Source organism: Acanthopagrus latus, chromosome 23, assembly GCF_904848185.1.
Source record: "Acanthopagrus latus isolate v.2019 chromosome 23, fAcaLat1.1, whole genome shotgun sequence".
NCBI lineage: Eukaryota > Metazoa > Chordata > Actinopteri > Spariformes > Sparidae > Acanthopagrus > Acanthopagrus latus.
Window position 1 is genome coordinate 5,913,302 of NC_051061.1, and position 20,230 is coordinate 5,933,531.

The window sequence follows — 20,230 nt, forward strand, 5'->3', positions numbered from 1 at the left end:
TTCTTGCCTTCTTAATGGGGTTGAGACCATCAGTTGTGTTGTGCAGAAGTCAGGTTGGTACACAGCTGACAGCCCTATTTGACAACTGTTAGAAATCATATTATGGCAAGAACCAATCAGCTAAGTAAAGAGAAATGACAATCCATCATTACTTTAACAACTGAAGGTCAGTCAGTCTGGAAAATTGCAAAAATTTTGAACGTGTCCCCAAGTGCAGTTGCAAAAACCATCAAGTGCTACGACAAAAGTGGCTCACATGAGGACGCCCCAGGAAAGGAGGACCAAGAGTCACCTCTGCTGATCCCAAACACACCTCCAGGCTGTGTAAGGGCTATTTGACCAAGAAGGAGGGTGATGGAGTACAGCACCAGATGACCTGGCCTCCACAGTCACCTGACCTAAACCCAATGGAGATGGTTTGGGATGAGATGGACCGCAGAGTGAAGGCAAAAGGGCCAACAAGTGCTCAGCATCTCTGGGAACTCCTTAAAAACTACTGGAAAAGCACTTCAGGTGACGACCTCATGAAGCTCAATGAGAGAATGCCAAGAGTGTGCAAAACAGTAATCAAAGCAAAGGGTGGCTGTCAACTTGGTCCTAAATACATCTCTGATTTACTTCACCATGACAAGCATTCCAGACACCTCAGGTCATCTTGGACAAGTTCACTTGGTGTTCCCAGAGCAATGTGAGGCAGCCTATTGTTTCTATGCCTCTCACAAGTAGAATGAGATTTCTGAATAACTTAAGTCTGTTAGCTCATTCAAAGAGGATATCGTGTTAACAATTAAAAGTGAAAGTCACGTACAAGACATTTATTTACATATACACTGATCAGCTGATTATTGACCTGATCTGTTTATTTTCAGCATTTTTCTGATTATCAGAATCTTTTTTTTTTTTTTTCTTTTTTACATTTAATTAGCTACATTAGCTTTGATGCAGCCTGCAATCTGCAAAGTAACTGCTAACTAGTTATAAATAAATGTAGTATAGTAAAAGTTAAAAAAAAAATCTCCAAAATGAATTGAAAATTTCTAACTTTTAATTGCTTTTTTGGTTGTTTTTCCCTATATTTTAAATGCAATTTTAATGTCTTTCTCTGTAACAGAACTTTGAACAGCCGTGAGACTGAATGATACTACATTAATAATCCCGCCTATATTATCTCCTTAATCACATGACACTGAAACACGAGGTGAAAACAGTTTATGACGCGTTTATTATGCTGCAGAAAACACTTTCAGACATGTATTTTGTCAGTGGTTAACAAACACTAACCACTTCAAATTTTTATGTCATACAGGTTTAGCAGGTAACCGATAAAATAGTCAGTCATAAAATCATACAAAAAAAGAAAATTCACAAATAGCTGGCTGGAGAAAAAAGACGGAACAAAATGGAGACAAAGAGCACGTTTTTTTTTTTTTCCAGTGCAGAGAATAGTGTTCTTTAGGAACCTAACATTTTTTTCCAATTATATAGAATCTGATTTCTCACGTACATCAAATTCACATTCTCTTTGATACGACAAATAAAAGTCCAGATCAGATGAAGATGAGTTTGATGAGAGTGTAGCAGTTTTTCCTTTGTTACTGAGGACATCTTGCTGACAGCCTTGAAGAAAGCTACCTCTATAACTCTGCACAAAAAAAACCCACAAAACAAATACACTCCTATCGTCCCCCAGCTCCCTCTCGAGTCTCAGAGGAGTCCCTCCATCTCCCTCATAAAGGCTTCATAAACCTGGTCCTTAGTCTTCATGTTAGACTGAGACACAGCACCCATCTGGACTGGGTTGACCAATCCCATCTGAGCAGCTGCCGCCTGCTGTTTCTGCCCCTGTCCAGCTCCCATACCTTCATCACCCCTCCTTCCTCCAGCTCCCCCCACTGCTTTCTCCAGAGGCCCAGGTGCTGCCCCGGGCATTGCTCCGCTCTTGTCTCTGCGCACCCTCAGTGCTGTGGGCACGAAGCGGGTGACCTCCGCCTTTGGATTGATAATCTGAGGTTTGGCAGAGATGGTGGCACCACCAGAGCCGGCACCTGCTGCCAGGCCGCCTCCAGCTGCTGCAACAGAGGTGATGTTTGCTCGCTTTTCGATGGTGGCTGTGTGGTGGTGGCCTGGTGGGTTGTTGCCTGCATTTGGGCCTGTGGCAGCGGCAGCTGTCCCTGGGGGCGGAGGCATCTGCATGACACCAGGTCGCATGGGCATGGGCATGGCTGGAGGAGGCATGTTGCTCTGTGGACCATCCTGGTTGGATCCTGCGCCTTTTTGGCGCTGGACAATGTTGGGAGGAGCACTGAGCACATTGGAGTTGAGAGGTGGAGGAAAGAGGGACAGTGGTGGGGCGAGTGGACGCGGGGGCCCTCCGGCTCTTGGGGGGGGAGGTGGTATACCTGAGAAAAGACACGAGAGACGCATTTTGATGAGAAATTTGTGAGACATTCATCTTTGAGCTCAATAGATTTGAAATATAATGAAGGTTTATACACACATTTATATTTAATGATGTGTACGGCCTTGTTAGCACATTTTAAAAACGTAATTTGTTCTGTGCATCACATCCTTCTTATAGACATCTTAGCAAGGTTTTTTAGTCGCTGAAAATGGGCATTCATCCCAGGGTAAAGACAATAAAAAAAGCAATTTTCAGCAGTTTACATCTGGATGGTGAAAAACACTTTTGGAAATGATGATGCCTGCAGACTTCTTCTTATCATGTCATGTAGCATCACCGGTATATGTGAAATAGTGTTGGTCATTAAAAAACAGCATTATTGAGGAGGATTCTGTGAAAGGAAGTCATGGTTCACTATCTCATTTTGTCCCGTTTTGAGGAAAAATGACCTATTGCCTAGGTGCAAGTCCTGGTACCATTAATATATACTACTGGTAAAAGTAAACAAGTAAGTAAAGACTAGGTAAAGGAAAGAATTGTGGTATTTTCTGCAATTAAGCAATCACCCACCAAGCAAACAATCTGCTGCTTCCCATTTACACCTGCAGGTGCGTGCCCTGTGTACATGAATAAGTCATGTGATATGTGTTTTCAGGTGTGTTAGTATAGATTTATTAGTATAGATTATTGCTAATATGGTGCGAAAACACACATCTAGACAGAGATTGTTTCTCTATTTTTAAACCTTGTTTTCAAAATTACCTGTGTATGTGTGAACCTGGCCTCAAAGTCTTTATTTACTGCTTTAGTTTGGTTTCACCGAAATACAGTTTAAGTTCTGATTTTATGTGCTACATACATGTGGATGCACACACATGCCTACCTGGTGGTGCTGGGGGCGGTAATCTGGGAGGGGGTCCTCGTGGTGGTGGGCCTGGTGGGAGGCCTGGAGGAGGGCCTGGTGGAGGACCTGGGGGTCTACCCGGTGGAGGTCCAGGAGGCAGAAGTCGAGGCATTGGACCCCTCATGCCTCCAGGCATACCAGGAGGCCTCAAGAATGGAGGAGCACCTGAACATGTATGGATATAACATCTAAGTAATGCACAGTGTCATATGGATGACAAACACACCTTTAAAAAATACTTACCGGGGATTTATTGCAGTGTCAAGATTTGGAGCATACAATACATTCTATTAACTAACCTGGTGGTGGGCCGGGAGGTGGGCCCGAGGGTGGACCAGGTGGCCTCATTGGAGGAGCTGGGGGTGGACCCAGAGGTGGAGGCCCAGTCATCGGTGGGCCTTGCAAGTGTGGCGGCCCTTGCTGTCCCACTGGCCCAGCAGGTGGCGGCAGACGCTGATTCGGTATAAGGTGGGGCTGGCTGTCCCCTGGTGGCCCCCTGTCCTCGACGTCTGAGCTGTCTGATTCATCTGTGTATTCCTCCTCTACCTCTTCTTCTTCCTCCTCTTCAGGAACAGACTGACCTGTAAATAAAAAAAAACACAGATCATGTCATCAGAAATAGAAATGAAGCTGTACCAGCTTAGTAAGTATGTAGCAAAGACACTGGTGTACTACAGTACCTGCCATCCTTAACATCATGGCCTGCAGAGGGGTGATGGCCTTGGTCCTCTTGACCAGCCTCTTTTTCTTGCGCTTTCCTTCACGCGGTGCCTCTGGAGTCATGTCGGCGAAACGTACGCTGCGACCTGAAGACGTTACACATTATGAAACTGTCATCAGAAGAACATATTGGTGTAAGAACATATATACTAATGTGTATACATTTGCATTTTGCATCTGAGGGTGCCTCCTTATAAACCAGAAAAACTCAACTTTGCATGCATAAACCAACTTTGATGCTTTTTCCGAAAAAGCACAATTTTCTGTAATAATCCCCCCCAAAATTTTAATGTACCTAAACATTTAACATTTATGAAAACAAAATCAAGAAGATCAGAAACCAAGAGCACATACATTTAAAAAAACATTTAAAAGAAATTTGCTGAAGCACTTCTGAAACACTCACCTGCATGCCTGTCACTTCTGTCTCTCTCCTCATCTCTGTCCCTCTCGTCATCCTGCCTGTCAACACTCATTCTCTGATCACCATCCATGCCCTCATCTCTCTCTTCTTCACTGTCCTCTTCAGAGTCGCTTTCGTCATCATCCACATCATCCCGATCTCTGTCACTGTCACTGCCACTGTCACGATCTCTTCCCAAGTCCATGGCGGTCTCCTTTTCCAGACCAGGAATGGTGGGCTCTGTTCAGGGAAGAACGAGTCAGGGCAACAAACAAAATGTAAGCAGCAATATAATCCTAAAATCAAGGTCCTACTATCATTATATGGAAAATCAGCATACAGGGAACAGTCTGTGCATCACCTGCATCTGTGCCATAAGCTCGTCGAGAAGGAATGCCGTATAATGCCAGGACCTGTGGAGGTGGGGGTCCAGGTGGGGGCCCAGGAGGCTTCTTCCCTGGAGGTAAACGCGGCACACCTGGCACTGTTGCCAAAACCGGTCCAGAGGATGCTGACAGGGGTCCTTTACTGAGTGATACACAAGAACAGAATTACTTCCAAGGCAAAGTCATTCTAAGTCGCATCATTCATCAAGTTAAACTGCTGATACATTTAACAGGTAAACACCTACCCAAATGCGGTGCTCTTCTTTAGTATGGAGGGAGGCTGCGCCCCTGGTAGAGGGATGTCCTGGATGTGGATGTTGGAGGGGGCATGTGGCATATCTGGCAAAGGGATACTGTCAACCTCCACTGACTCTGCATTCTGAAAAAGTAGACATTACAGACATGAAAGTAAATCAAGAGTTACCACAAAGTAATAACATCCTCTGACTAAAATATACCTATAATATATATAATCTGTAGAAGAAATGTAAAGACATAGATATGCATCTTAATCATTATACACACAGACACACCTTGACTGAATCAAAATACAGAGCCAGTTGCCCTCGTTTGGTCTCATAGTCCAATTCCAGTTTACGTAGCTCCTTGTAAGTGTCGGGGTTCTCTCTCTCGTACAGGCGGACTATGCGCTCAAACGTCTCGCGTAGCTTCTTCCTCTTGTCCCTCAACACTTTCTCATTCAGCAGGGGCTGCTGGACTGGGTTAAACTCTGTCGAAGGTGTTACAGAAAAGCTTTAGTTTCTAGAAAAGGGTTAGGGTTAGAAAGTGATTTTTAAAAAAAACTGCAAGTGATGATTAAAATAGGTTAATATGCATTGATGTTGTGAAAATATTAACCTTTTTCAAACATAAGGACTTTTCCTAATTTAGCAGTAGCATAAATACAGAACAGTAAAGACACTGGACAGCCACAGACCCATTTTAACCTGCACCAAAGCCATTTCAACAATGTTACAGACACTCAGCCCCCTCACCCATCTCATCCAGCTTCTCCATGTCTCTGATGATCTGTCTGGGGTCCTTCATCTTCAGCACCGCCGCCCTCACCATCATTCTCTGCTTCTTGTTCTAGCAGAAGTATTGACAAAGGAAAGTGTGATTAACAAAATAAAATTACTGTTGTATTGAAGAAGATGACGCACAGTGTTATAAGACCATGAGTACCTTTTTTAACTCCCTCTTCCTGGCCTCCTTTCCTGCGGGGAAGGAAGAAAACAGTAACACATAAGTTATTATTGTGATAACAGGAGAATGCTACTACAAAGTGCTGTCCAGCAGGTGGGTGTCACAGGACCCAGCAGCTTGGTTGTGGTCGATACTTACTGGCCTGGTCGGTGGGGTTCATGAACTTCCCACTCTTGGTGGAGGAGGTTGAACGTCGCCCCATTGTGCTGGTTCGTCTCCTTCACCCTAGAAATTATTAAAATCCCACAAATGATGACAAATGAAATTAAATCATCCATACACAGCTTCAGCATATATTTGCAAATCATAATCAATTCCACGGTGTCCCTGGTAGCTTGAAAGGACTCATTCAAATACACTAGTGACAACAACAGTCTTTAATGGTTGAGAGATAAAATAGACGACAGCTGATTTAGATGAACAAATGCTGCACGCCTCGTTTTGAAGATGACGGCTAACGTACCGTTAGCTAACACGTTAGCATAAAGTTCACAATAAACGCAAACTAAAATAACAACGTATACCACGAAACGTCGCTTTGTGATAGATACAAAACAATAAAGACGACCAAATTCCACGACATACGTGTCTAAATCTCATGTACTCATGCAGCATTTTACTTGAAAATTAGCTAGCAGGTTAGTTAGCTTGCACTAGTAGCTAGGGCCGCGTTACAAGCGCAGGAGGTAAAACTCGAATGTACCTTTTTATTCAAGAAAAAGTTGCAGAGCGGAACGCCCTACAGTCGAACCTGTGGGCACCAAAACGAAAGGAAAACGTGTTGTTTCAACTCTGAGAAAGATATCAATCCAGTCTGAATGAACGATTGCATTAGCCTGTCGCCATGTTTACTGCCGCGAGTGACCAAAACGGATGAGGCTCATTTGACGTCATCAAAAGAAGTCAGGCGACTAGCGAGTGGATTTTTACTTTCTTTTTTTCCATAGCACGAATAAAACAATATTGGTATAACAGATCTCCACCGATTGTGCGTTTAGGACCGTTTAATGTGTTATATGTTATAATTAATATTATAATTATTTTTCCAACTTGATACTCGCGAGGTGCTTCTTCCTCTAGTGGTCAAATTGGGAAACTACCATCGCACTTCACGACCCTCAACACGGTAAAGTTTGAACTGTGAACAGAACTTACCAGTCCAGTTCCAGCCTGGACAGTGGTGAAATAGGGCTGACCACAGCAGGACGACAATCCTCATTTCAAGAATCATATAAAATGACATTTACAAAACTTTGAAAACAACTTCACCCTTAAACTAAAAGAGGCTCCATGTAAACATTTTAGATTTATTACTCACTTTTTTAAATGAAACTTGCTACAACTTGTAAAACAATTGTGTGACATCAGGTGCAAAGATTTTAAGTTAGCTTTACCACTGAAGGAAATTTGAATTGGACAAATGTGACATTTTCTTTCATGTATTTTAATGGCAGTGATGATATGGAGATCTGTGTCTGAAAACTGCAAACTTCTCTGAGGACCTTTCCGTGGTGAAAATTAAACATTCAACACAGCCGTCTGCAATGATTTCTAATCATTTGATGAAAGATGCAAGAGTGCACACACAAAATGTCACCTAAAAACATCACACGTTATTGCTTTATTTGTTAGAAGGAATTATTGTGGCAAGGGGCACATTTTTTTCCAGTCAACATCACCAACCAAAGTACTCTGTTCAAACGTGCTGCAGGCGTAGATACTATTGTGATGGCCGGCTCTTGGTGCCAGTACTCATCAGTGAGACAGTCAGTCAGGTAGTGAGCAGAGGCAGAGACGCCAAAGGACTCTGGTGTGTCATCCTGCCTCACAAGGTCACTTAAAGTCTTCCTCCCGTAAACCCCAGCTTCAGCATCCCAGATGTTTTGTGCACTGGAAAGGTCTGCCAGATGTGCTCACTCATATTTGAGATTCATTCATTTGATCACCTGATTTGCCATGTCTGAGGGTGAATCGCCAGTGTGCCCCAGCTCATGAAGCACAGACTTGCAAGCTGTCACATGTCAGAAATGGTGGAATAATGTCTGTAAACCGCTTTCGGCAGTTTATCCAGCCTGCGAGGAGTGTCGGCCAACCAGATCCTCTTTTGCACATCCTGCAGCAAAGGCGTGAGGCAAAGATGTCATATTGTCCACTGGCGCCAACAGGGAGACGCATCGAGGAGAGGGCATGTCCTGGCTGGATCTTGCCGTGGAACCCAGGCTACAGTCCTAGAGACCGGAGCTCTGTCCTCATCCCCACTTTCTACTGATGTTGGTGGAACAAAGACTGGCCTGAGAGCTGGTAAAGGAACAATGGCAGACAGTCCAGCTGAGAATGAAAGGATGAAAAAGGGAAAGATTAGTGAGGTATTATTCTAATTGACATGTGCTGGTGCTGAGACAGTCCTCTCAGTTTGCTGGAGACTAGCAAGCTCTTTCACCAAAAACTGCAGCTCAACCAGAGGGAGCAGAGGTCTGTTCACCGCAGGCGAGGCGAGGGCTACAAGGATGGAAAGACGACCGGACAAAATAAAGCATTCATTCGATGACTGAATTGTAACTGCAGGAGACGGCTCAATGGATGTACATGATTCCAGTGCAGACAAACTTGCTTGCTTTGTCAAACAAACATCGCTATAGAAGTGTTTTTGTGAAGGTTTATGATAAAGCCAAGGATGAAGTGTTCTAACTCTCCTATTTGTCAAGCTAAAAAGACTATTTAAAATGTGGAACATGCACAGTCACAATGCTGAAAACAGGCTGTTTTTCTGAGCTCAGGAAACGTGTACTTTTCAGAGATACATGGTTCTCACAGCCTGACAGCAACAGTACAAACATTGATGATCTTATAGGATACGATGCATTGCTGCAGCTTAAACTAGCCAACAGAGTGTCACAGAGTTCAAATGAGCTCAAATTAAATCATCTAAAGCAGTAAAACTGCAATGTACACATTTATACAACACTGACAGTCATCTTAAAACATCAGAATTGAACGGCACATTTAAGGATTTTTTTTTTCTTCTTTTCATGTTAACTTTGAAGTGTGTTCTATAAGATTACAAAAAGTTCCATGAAAAAAATCAATCCTATTTTTAGTTTTCTTCTATACTTGTAATGTATCCTCAATTCTAGAATGGCCCACATGTATATGATATATGTCCATTAGTCTTTAACCCTCTTTGTCGTTCTTACATTCCATTGAAATGGGTCACTGCCAGGGTCACAGTGACCCTCACCCTATTTCACCCACACCCCGGGTCACAGTGACCCTGCAGGACAGTGGCAGATCTGCTAACTAAGCGGCGAAGTGCCATCTTGTGGCGATACACAGTTTTGCCACAAACCTCATATGATTATGGCACAGGGTCACTGACAGCAGGAGGGTTAATGACATCATTACTTTGCGTCAGTTTTTTCAATCACAGTACTTATCTGTTGAGAGGGGGAACAGTATCTGACAGTAGTATTCTAAGCTGTCAGGATGCGTTCCCCCTGTTTTAAATGGTCAAATTGAATGATACCAGCCTGAAAATCACAGTACTTATCTGTTGTGGAAAAAGTCTGGATCAGGGGCGTTTAACTGGGGGGAAGAGTGGGACTGATTACCAGGGCCCCAATGGAGGAGGGGGCCCTTGAAAGGCCTGAAAAAAAATGTTGTTTTAATTGTTTTTTTTTTATTTCTAAGTAATTAGTGTCATAACTAACTTAAAATTGGCAGAAGAAATCGGATGAGAAACTTTACTCTGTATAGAAAAAATAGTGGAGGCTGTCTGAGGCCCGTCTCAACCCTTAACAATACATAGTGGTTTAGTCCACCCCTGCAGCTGCAGGTGCAGAAGATGTGTCTCCAAACAGACTTAACAAGCAGATCGGCTGCTGCTCATCAAAACATGTCTTTACCCAAGAAAGCAAAATCAGGGACCCCTAAACGAAAGGAAAAGGCAGAAAGGGACAGGAACCAAGGAGCGGGAAGACAACTTCTTTCAGAAGAAAGGTGAGCACAGTTCACAGCTAGCACAGTTTAAGAACAGTTAAAGGTAATGTCAGCAGTTGTAAAGATTGAAGGCAGTCAGACAGCCATGAGTCCAGCTCAGTATCAACAGCAGCAGGTTCCTCATCCTCATCTCATCCCTCAGTAAGTGCTGACTGAAAGTTATTATTAAAAGTCATCATTTCACATTGAGGTCGTGGACCTCGCCATAAAAAAAGAGTTCAAATTTGGAGTGATATTTAGCTCTTTTCCCAGTAGGCTAGCAGGGCATGTTTGGTGTCAGCGGATTCATTCCAATTTCAAGATTTCTATGATGCTTATGGCTTAAATAAATCTTAAAAACTGAGCCCATGACGGCCTTCAGAAGACAGTAATGTCATTTTCAGAGGGTTAAAAGAGAGTTGTAAAACAAAAATAGCCTATAATCCATTTTTATTTTAGAATGATTTTCATGTATTAAAAACAGTTCTGAAATAAAAAGAGAATATGTATGTGTGTATATAATATAATTCAAATTCAGCTATCACTACAATAGAATGTTTGGTCTGTAGTTTGGGACTCTCACTTTCCTGCTCTGCAGTAGGAACAGAGGAGAACATTTCTGGTACATGCAGACTGTGGGACTCAGTACAAATCTCAGTACAATCAAAGAAATGTTTATATTTTCTGGAAATCAGAAGATTAAATAGCAATGACCGTATAGCCTCATATATGTATTTTCACACCCCAAATCCAAAGCTACCACCTGTGAGTCTTCAGTTGTGGAGATAAATTAGACCTGCATACGGGACTACAAGGGAGACAGTGAGCAGTCACTAAGTAACTGTCATGTTGTTTCACAAATATGGGAATGATAGTCAAAAATATTATTAAAATGCATAGTTTTATATAAAACAGCATCAAAAAATAGATTTCTTTTCATGGGGCCCAAAATCCCTGGCGGCGCCCCTTTCTACATGCAACAGCATTACTCAACTTACACAGTTTGTTTGGGGAAAAAAAGAGTTTTTTGCCTCTTGGCTGGATTGGTGAACATGCTGAACAAGATCTGAATCCACGTCTGTATGATTCAAATCATTCACAGCACCACAGCGGTGTTTGCAGCCTGGTTCTGCCTGCTCATCGTGCATTTATAGGCGGCACGGAATAAACGATGCAGATAAGACAAATGTATGTTTCTTGTGAACGCCCTGTGTTGAATGTTTAATTTTCAGCAAGGAAAAGTCCTCAGAGAAGTTTGCAGTTTTCAGACACAGGTCTCCATCTCATCACTGCCATTAAAATACATGAGAAAAATGTCACATGGTCAACATTTAAATGAATTATTCATATTTCATCAGTGTAACCCTAACCCACTAACCAGTCAAACAGCCACTGACAACCTCACCATACTAACTCCCTCACACCCTGGGTATGTCAACTCAGTCATTAGCAATTTCTGCCCATATTTTCTAACTCTGAGGACCATCAAGGAGGTACCGCAACATGTCCTCATGGATTGGCCAGAAGAAGCCATTTCTCTCCGCTCTGTGCACTGTGTGACTTTTCAATGGGTTTCATTGACCTCGACAATAGTCCCGGGATAAATGTCATCATCATGTTTGATGACACGCCACTGTCCAATGACATCCTTGCTTACCCACTTGATTTCATTTGTGGTCTGCATATAGAGCACTTAGGTGTCAGAATGTATGGGCTCAAAATCAAATTCAAACCTTTGTGTGTTGAGACATGAACACTCAAGAGTCTGCCTCGCTGGGCAGAGACAGCTGACATCTCCATCATCTATTTACAGCAGCCTGTTGCAATTCATATCTTTAAGCTTACTTGGAGCGTGGGCACCTAACTTAAAGGAACACTCCTCAGTTCTTAACAGTAAGTTATATTTTTTCACGAAATGGGTATCTATAATTAAAGGTGAACTATGCATTTTTATTTATTTATTTTTTTACAAACAAAGACAGAGTTCTTGAAACGGTATTGCAAGAGCCAACATGAGTTTCAGATTCACTTTAAGTCATGTTTCCTTCTGTATTTGAAAACTTTACAGCTAAACAGGCTTTTATTTTGGGTTACAGTGGGGTTAGATCAAAAAGAGAACATTGCCTGTTCAAGATCACAGGACTATATGACCAAATTGTTACTATAAAAAATGTTTAAAATGTGTATTAAAAAAAAAAAACATGCATACAATATGGAGTATACATTTAAGAAACAACAATCAAAGAACTACACTTTTCTCAATCTCCCTAAGACTAACTGTATAGTTAAAATTTATAAACTCATGGACCTATGCACCAATCTAACCTGGATGTCTGTGGTTCAGGGTCTGGTTCAGGACTTTGTGGTGGTGTCTCAGCTTGTCTCTTCCTTCTCGCGCTGCACCTCTGCTAGCCCTCTCTCCAATACTTTTGCCTGTACCTTTTCTCCCTTTCATCCTGGTCAGCCACTGTGGCATCTATTTCTGTTTTTGTGTTTTTGTTTTTTTGCAAATATTCTGTCTTCCTTACAGGGTCAGTATCTCGCTGTAACCTGTATTGTTGTTGCCTTTCTGCTGTTGAAAACTTCATCTGAGACAGAAATTATCCAATTTCCAGAACCTGTAATGTTTACCATGAATATACCCTTTACAGTAAAATGACCCAAAATCCCAAATAAATGTAAAAAAAAAAAAAAAAGAAAGAAAGAAAGAAAAAAAAAAGAATCTTAATGTTGTGAACGTTCTGTGTTGATGTTTAATTTTCACGAAGGAAAGGTTCTCAGAAAAGTGCAGTTTTCACACACGTCTCCATCTTATCACTGCCATTAAAATAAATGAAAAAAAAAAGTCACATGAAGCAGGGCCTCGGCTTCAGGCAGAGTTTGCCTGTGCGAGCCACCGGAAACGGGTGGGGTCGAGTTAGCCCTGCAAGCGTGGAGCTAGAAGCTCTGAGAGGCCGCTCCAGGCTGTGGCTGTGCTGTGTTAGACCCTCTCCTCTGCAGTCTGAAGAGGCTACATGTCGCCCCTCTCCGCCACAGGCGGGTGCCAGACTACAGGTTTTCCCGCAGTCTGAAGAGGAAGCAAGCCGCCTCTTCTCCGCCACAGGCGGGTGCCAGACTGCAGGTTTTCCCGCAGTCTGAAGAGGAAGCAATGTACAAATATACACAGTATAGATAATGTATAAAAAGAGGTAGTTATTATAGTGCAAAAAATAAAATAAAATATAAGGTGTAGTGAAACAGATAAATAATCAGCAGTGGACCGGTGGGTATAAGAAAAACAGATAAAGTGTGCATGTACTGTATTAGATGACCAGATTATATAACTATTATTGTACAGTTTGATGGCATGTAGCAGGAAAGAAAAACAGAAAAAACAGATAAAGTGCGTATGGACTGTATGGAACATTTTCTGTATGGGTCATTTTCCATGTCAGTGATTTTCCCTTGTTGTATCTGATGTTTTAAGATGACTGTCAGTGTTGTATAAATGTGTACATTGCAGTTTTACTGCTTTAGATGATTTAATTTGAGCTCATTTGAACTCTGTGACACTCTGTTGGCTAGTTTAAGCTGCAGCAATGCATCGTATCCTATAAGATCATCAAATGTTTGTACTGTTGCTGTCAGGCTGTGAGAACCATGTATCTCTGAAAAGTACACGTTTCCTGAGCTCAGAAAAACAGCCTGTTTTCAGCACTGTCTGTGATAAGAATATTTACACATGTCAATTAGAATAATACCTCACTAACTTTTCCTTTTTCCCTTTTTTATCCTTTCATTCAGTCTTTGTTCCACCAACATCAGTAGAAAGTGGGGATGAGGACAGAGCTCCGGTCTCTAGGACTGTAGCCTGGGTTCCACGGCAAGATCCAGCCAGGACATGCCCTCTCCTCGATGCGTCTCCCTGTTGGCGCCAGTGGACAATATGACATCTTTGCCTCACGCCTTTGCTGCAGGATGTGCAAAAGAGGATCTGGTTGGCCGACACTCCTTGCAGGCTGGATAAACTGCCGAAAGCGGTTTACAGACATCATGCCACCATTTCTGACATGTGACAGCTTGCAAGTCTGTGCTTCATGAGCTGGGGCACACTGGCGATTCACCCTCAGACATGGCAAGTCAGGTGATCAAATGAATGAATCTCTGGACTGGACTCTGTTGACTGGAAAAAAATTCCTTCTGACAAATAAAGCAATAATGTGTGACGTCTTTAGGTGACATTTTGTGTGTGTACTTGTGTGCATCTTTCATCAAATGATTAGAAATCATTGCAGACGGCACTGTAAGCAACGCGTCTGTTCATACAGAAAGAAACGATGCAGTTAAGACAAATGTATGTTTCTTGTGAACGCCCTGTTTTGACTGATACATGTAAAATGGTTACACAGAGCCTCTTTCAGCCTATGGGTGAAGTTGTTTTACATTCCGTGTAGAACTACTTCACCTGCGTTCAAATTGTCCCCCGGGGATAAATAAAGTTGTTTTTTTTTTTTTTAAAAATTGAATTTAGTGATGAGCTCCAGCATTAGTTAATTGTTTCAGGACACTATAGTTTCTATTCCCAAAGCAGCGTTTCAACACCTTGGCTGGTGGTGTCTCATACCATTTTTAAGTCAGCAGATGTCACTATATTGACTTGTTTTCCACAGCACTAAAGTCATTTGAGAGCATGTTGTTCACCCTCTGTGACCTCTTGTAAGTACCTCCGGTCCAAGGTGAGAATGAGTGGAGAAGTGAATGTCGGCATCGAATTTTCAGTGGCAGCTAAAGTTGCATCTCTCAAATGCTTTCATATTGTCTGTCTGCAGAATCAATGAGAGTGCTCCAGTTGTCCAAACGCACGAATGTCTTAAAGAAACCCACCAATAACCAGCACTTGAACACCTAGATTGATAAGTAATAAATAATGTAGTTCATACGCATTCAGATCCTTTACTCAAAAAAAAGTATGTAAAGCATATGATCATCAACAGAGAAACTGCTCAAAATATCAAAAGCTAAAAGAACTCGTAAGGTAGAAAACTGGTCCCTGTCAGTGTTTGCTGCAATAGATCAGGTTTTTGGATTAATATCACTGTTACATCAGTGCGTATGATTCATTTTACTGCTGTAGATGTTTAAGGTTAAGCAAATTTTAACTACTTTCTCTGATGGGTGGTTTCATCTACAGCAAGGCGTCTTTTCATGACCTTAGAAAAACAGCCCAGTCTGCAGCTTTGTGATAATGCATTGTACAGAAGTGGGATTATCAGCCAGACAAAGACGGAAAACAGAAAAATAGGCCACATTTCCTTGTTCCTTGTGAGAACAGACAAACAGGTTTGACATTACTGTCATATAAAAGTGTCACTGGAGAGGTTCTGGCATCGGTCCAGTTTCAACCATGTTCTATAAAAGCTTGCTAAACCTCTGATGAAATGTTTAAATTCAGATTGGAAATCCAATGTAGAAACAGTGACTGAGGCTGGTTGAATGATGTTTGACATTATGGATTATTAGGACCTAACAAAGGCATCAAGGAAGACAGAGCAACCCCAGTTTGGTATGCTGACATAATTGTCAGAAACTCTGGAGCATTCCTCTGGTAAACGTCCACACCTCGCTCTTTTTACCGGCAAAGCCACCGACAACAGAAGTCACCTAAACACCTGCCAGCTCCATCTCACACTCCAAAATGCATACCGGCAGTCACTGTTTAAAGAGGGGACCTTTCAACCCTGTGTGAGAATCACATAATACTGTCAAATACTGGCCTCCCTTCAACATATGAATACACCGAGTGCATCAGAATGATTTTGATTGTATTTATTTACAAGCATTTATTTACTTATTATATTGTATTAATCAAATGTAGTATTAAATGGATAATTTTCACACCTGTGAATATACAGACGGTACTACTGATGTGCGTACGGGCCAGGACACTATTATACTTGCTTAACTATGTGATCATGTGCGGGCTGACTCATACAGATAGTCACACTTTACACACACACACACAGGCAGACACAGATAGATAACGGGAGCCAGCCATAACTACATACTGTGACAAAATAACTCTATTTGTGCAAACACATAAGATAGGGGAGATGCTCAAGGATGTTCCCGTCAAGACATGGGAGTCATCACAGGCTATGCATTCGGACGGAGAGCCAATCCTCGCGTTGATCACACGCTGTGCATGCGGCCACCACACATATCATTAGCCAATTAGTGACAGATACGAGCAACACATACCCATCAGTAGGCGTAGCGAAACACAGGCTTATAACACTGAAACCCCTAGACACGAGTTAGATCTGTTCTGATGCTTTTGTTGTACTGAGCTGATCTCCACTCTCTGCAGACTGTGTAATAAATGCTTATTCTTTTCCTCAATTCTCTGGCTGGTCTTTTACTACATCAACGGACTCAGGTGAGGCGGTGTTTTAGGCCGCGCTCAACACACCACATTAAAACCAGTCCACACTGTGCCTCACTCATTTATATTGTTGAACCTCATCAGTGTTGCGGTGCTCATCTCATCATAGTCTTGTAATTACATCCTCACCACCAAACTGTTCAGTGTTTCATTTCAAAACATCCCTTCCCAAAAATGTATGTCATTATGGCATTTTTAAGAGAACACATCACACTTCAAGTTTAATTTCACAAAGTCATTGTTCGTACTGACACCGTTTATTTCAAAATGTCACCAACAGTTGTCACCCTCTCACGTTTCAGCTAACTAAGCTAGCATGCTCAACAATTTAATTCCCAATTTAGCTGGTTAACCTCCTTTTAGCTTCAGCAACCGTGTTCTGTGTTTTTGCTCTTCACAGAGTTTTGTTTCTTCGTCTGAGGAACCTGTTTAGAATCACATTTCTGCCAAGGCACCTCTGAATTAACCCGATAGTTGCTGTCGTTAACGCTGTCTCTTCACTTTGGTGCTGAGTAGGCTAGCTAAGAAACCAAGCAAACAAGGCTAGCTAGTTATCCAGGCCACAGCCTTGTTAGTCCTTACACTGCATTAATCAAAGCAGCAGTTAAAGTTGATAATTAATTAATTTAATGTTGTTTCTGTAGCTAACAAGAGCTAACTGGGAAAATGTGGTTGCAGTTGTAAAGCTTATCTTGAGCTCAGTTGTTAGCTACTTGCTAAGGGGCCTGATTCACCACTGTAATGAAAAGTGTCATATAATACTACTACTACTACTACTACTACTACTACTACTACTACTAATAATAATAATAATAATGCAAGTGTTTTTGGGAAGCATTGCCAATATAAGGTACCAGCTGAATTTTGAATAAGGACATTTTAAAATAGAAATGTTATTTATGTATGAAGGAAGTTTTATCTGAGCCTATGACTTCACCCTGTTTAAACTTTTTACTTGCTTGTGATCCTCTTTAATTTTCCCTGATTTCCTTGTGTTTGGCTTGACTGTTGAGTGTTTAGTCAGTAATATTGTCCTCCTAAGTTTGTCGAATCACTTTGTAAAACTCAGTGCCTTAAGGTGCTACATGAATAAAGCTTATGATTATGATTAAGATTATTATCCAACATGACTCAAATTATTGCAGCAGAAAATCTTTACATGTTTTGCAAATGCTTTACTGTTCATTTATCATTTCCAAGCAAAATGTACATAACAGATATAAAGTACAAATATTTCTCATGTGAAAACAACACACACTCACTCTGTTGCCAAGTGCACAGTGTACAAAGAACAGTTATGACAGCAGTTCACGCTAGACTACCAACATGCTCATTGCATTTAACTGGATCAGCTTTGTGTTGTGATTTCCAACACTCTTTGTTAACAACATAATAGCAATCAACTGTGGTTTAATGACTCATAGTTAACATTAAGTAAACTACAACAACAACAAAAAAAAAACACCAGATCTATGTCCATATAATACGCTGGTGGAGATAAAAAAGGGGAGAAAGGTCACATGTGGAGGAGCGGTTGTACTGTACAGCAGTCTTGATGTGATCATGTTTCTCTATGGTTGCAGGTGCATTGGTCTTGGGTAATCATAGATGTGCTCGTTTCCCCATGTGCCTGTGCGAGAGTCCAGCCAGTTGCTTCGGTGGAAATCTTCAATTATCCCCTCTGCTTCCTCCTCTTCGCTCGACGCTGCCACACGTTCATCCTCTAAGCTTTCCAGTCCAGTGCTGTCTCCCCTCAGACGAGACGTTTCATCCATCTTGTTGTTAGTGTTGCAGATTCGGCAGACCCTCAGTTTCTTAGTTGGATGGATGTGCTCAATCACCGCTCTGTGTTTGGAGCATGAACGGCACACCAAAAAGCCACATTTTCGGCAGTGGTGTCGACGTTTGGTGGGCGTGAAGTTTTTGAAGCAGCGCATGCACTTATGGGCGGCTTGGTCTGGGATCCAGGTCACAGCAAAGCTGGAGCTAGGTCGGAGGCTGCCGCCCTGCAGCAGGCTCAACCGGCTGTCTTTGATGTGCTCAATCCAGGCCTGCTTCTCCTCCACTGTGGCGGCAGACACGAAGAAGGACTTGCATGGTGTACGGATCAGCCATTGGTTCTTCATTTCCATACCGTCCTCCATGTCCTCCATCTGGATGTCCTCTGAAAAGACAGAAAGGATGGCATAATGAAAACAATGCAAAAACCCTTCCACTGGCATGTCCAATGAGTCACATTTCTGTGTTTTTCTACAACAGCAACTTTAAGCAACTTTTCCAATAACGTTGGCTCATATTTTAGGAAAGTATGAAATTAGGTATATGACTTGCTCACCTAAAGGGATGATCTTCATTTTTTTGTGCCAGCGGCCGTTCACAATGATGCTGCCGTACACCAGCAAATCGTTGAAGAGGAAGAAAGCCTTCGGCTGTGGCTTCCGACGGCCCCGCTTCATCAGACGGCCCCGTCCTATCAAAATCCGACCTGGTTTGGACAGAGGACTCCCCGATGCGCCAAACGAACTCTCCACTGCCTTGATCCGCTCATAGTTCTCCTTGCTAAATGCTGACAGGTCCATGACGGTGACCTGATACTGATACCTGAACAAAGTGCCATCTGCAGCAGGCGGAGTGGATTTTTATAAGGCCTTTTGTCCGATGACGCAGAGTGGAACTTTCCAAATATAGACTGATGACAAACACGTTATACAAGAAGTCGCAGAGAGGGAGAGGCATGGGGAAGCACATTCAGATTTTTTTGTGGTTTGTTTTCAAAATACAAGGTTCCTCTCGGAAATTCAGAGAAGCTAATTATGCAAAGCTTACTTGTGTACTTTTTTGAAACACTTGGGCTTAACTTGAGTATCTGCATTTTTATAGCCAACTACTTTATGCTACTACTGTGCTACATTTCAGAGGCAAACCCTGCATTTTTGTCTCTGTTAACAGACACAGTTGCTAGGAGCATTTTTGGAAAATGTATTTGCTTACAAAGCATGTGATCAACTTGTATTATACAGTACACGGTTGTAGATTAAACAACCAACAGTGTATAAAGCATCACCTCAATCAAAAATAATATTAAAATGATGACTTTCATGAATAATTATCCAGAAATATAACAGCACAACGCTAATAGGCTACTCTTCATGAGAACTTTTTGATGCTTGAAGTTCACTTGAGTCTTGCACACTGCTTTTCATGAAAAACTCCTATGAGAGTCTAAATCTAGACTAGCAGCTGTGAACCTGTACTAATAGCCACTAATAGCAGGGCATTGAACTCAATGCTACCTAGACATGACATGTTCATATTTAGCAGGGAGAATGTTTATCATGCTTACAGGTAGGGCTTAGCAATTAGCACACAACGTTAAATTACAGCTGAGGCTTATGGGAAGATCATGTCAACATGAAAAGTCAGACGATTGCCAAAGCTATAACAAACCATCCTGAAGGGGACATGACTGTCAGTACCAAAGTTCAAGTCCGGAAGTATTTGAAATAGCAAACTTCCATCTGGACCAGTGGGGTTATAATGGCCAATTGCCAGGATCCAAAGCAGTTAACTTTTCGAATGGCCAAATCAAAGGCTATTTAAGGATACAAGGAGAAATGCAGAAATTTGCAGCCATTTTCATGGCAACCAAAACTGGTACTTTGGACCAAGCCATGATGTTTTTCTGACACGGTTAGGGTCAGAAAAACATCATGGCTTGGTCCAAAGTACCAGTTTGTTTGTTTTTGGTGTTTTTTTTCTTGTCAACCTAACCAGAGCAGAAGCACAGTGTGAAACCAGCCTGAAAACAGCCGCA

At 42.0% G+C, this 20,230-nt stretch overlaps 2 protein-coding genes and 2 long non-coding RNA genes across 4 annotated transcripts; 1 reads left to right on the forward strand and 3 right to left on the reverse strand.

Annotated features, from left to right (window-relative positions):
• Positions 1-1,199: 1,199 nt before the first annotated feature.
• On the reverse strand, positions 1,200-6,912 carry LOC119014543 (WW domain-binding protein 11). The gene is made up of 12 exons (XM_037089832.1): positions 6,724-6,912; positions 6,159-6,245; positions 6,000-6,031; positions 5,810-5,903; positions 5,348-5,544; positions 5,060-5,193; positions 4,790-4,956; positions 4,432-4,668; positions 3,986-4,111; positions 3,605-3,886; positions 3,285-3,470; positions 1,200-2,399 (listed from the first exon to the last, which is right to left on the reverse strand). The coding sequence occupies exons 2-12, from the start codon at positions 6,220-6,222 to the stop codon at positions 1,705-1,707; spliced, it is 2,214 nt and encodes a 737-aa protein (XP_036945727.1). The 5' UTR covers positions 6,223-6,245; positions 6,724-6,912; the 3' UTR covers positions 1,200-1,704.
• A 714-nt stretch (positions 6,913-7,626) lies between these two features.
• Positions 7,627-12,650, reverse strand: LOC119014127. Its single transcript, XR_005072887.1, has 2 exons — positions 12,321-12,650; positions 7,627-8,348 (listed from the first exon to the last, which is right to left on the reverse strand). It is a non-coding gene; the product is annotated as an uncharacterized LOC119014127 (long non-coding RNA).
• Positions 9,870-14,213, forward strand: LOC119014126. Its single transcript, XR_005072886.1, has 2 exons — positions 9,870-10,016; positions 13,779-14,213. It is a non-coding gene; the product is annotated as an uncharacterized LOC119014126 (long non-coding RNA).
• Positions 14,214-17,583: 3,370 nt separating this feature from the next.
• LOC119014188 (pleckstrin homology domain-containing family F member 2-like) lies at positions 17,584-19,721 on the reverse strand. The gene is made up of 2 exons (XM_037089145.1): positions 18,752-19,721; positions 17,584-18,580 (listed from the first exon to the last, which is right to left on the reverse strand). The coding sequence occupies exons 1-2, from the start codon at positions 18,993-18,995 to the stop codon at positions 17,988-17,990; spliced, it is 837 nt and encodes a 278-aa protein (XP_036945040.1). The 5' UTR covers positions 18,996-19,721; the 3' UTR covers positions 17,584-17,987.
• Between the last annotated feature and the right edge of the window lie 509 nt (positions 19,722-20,230).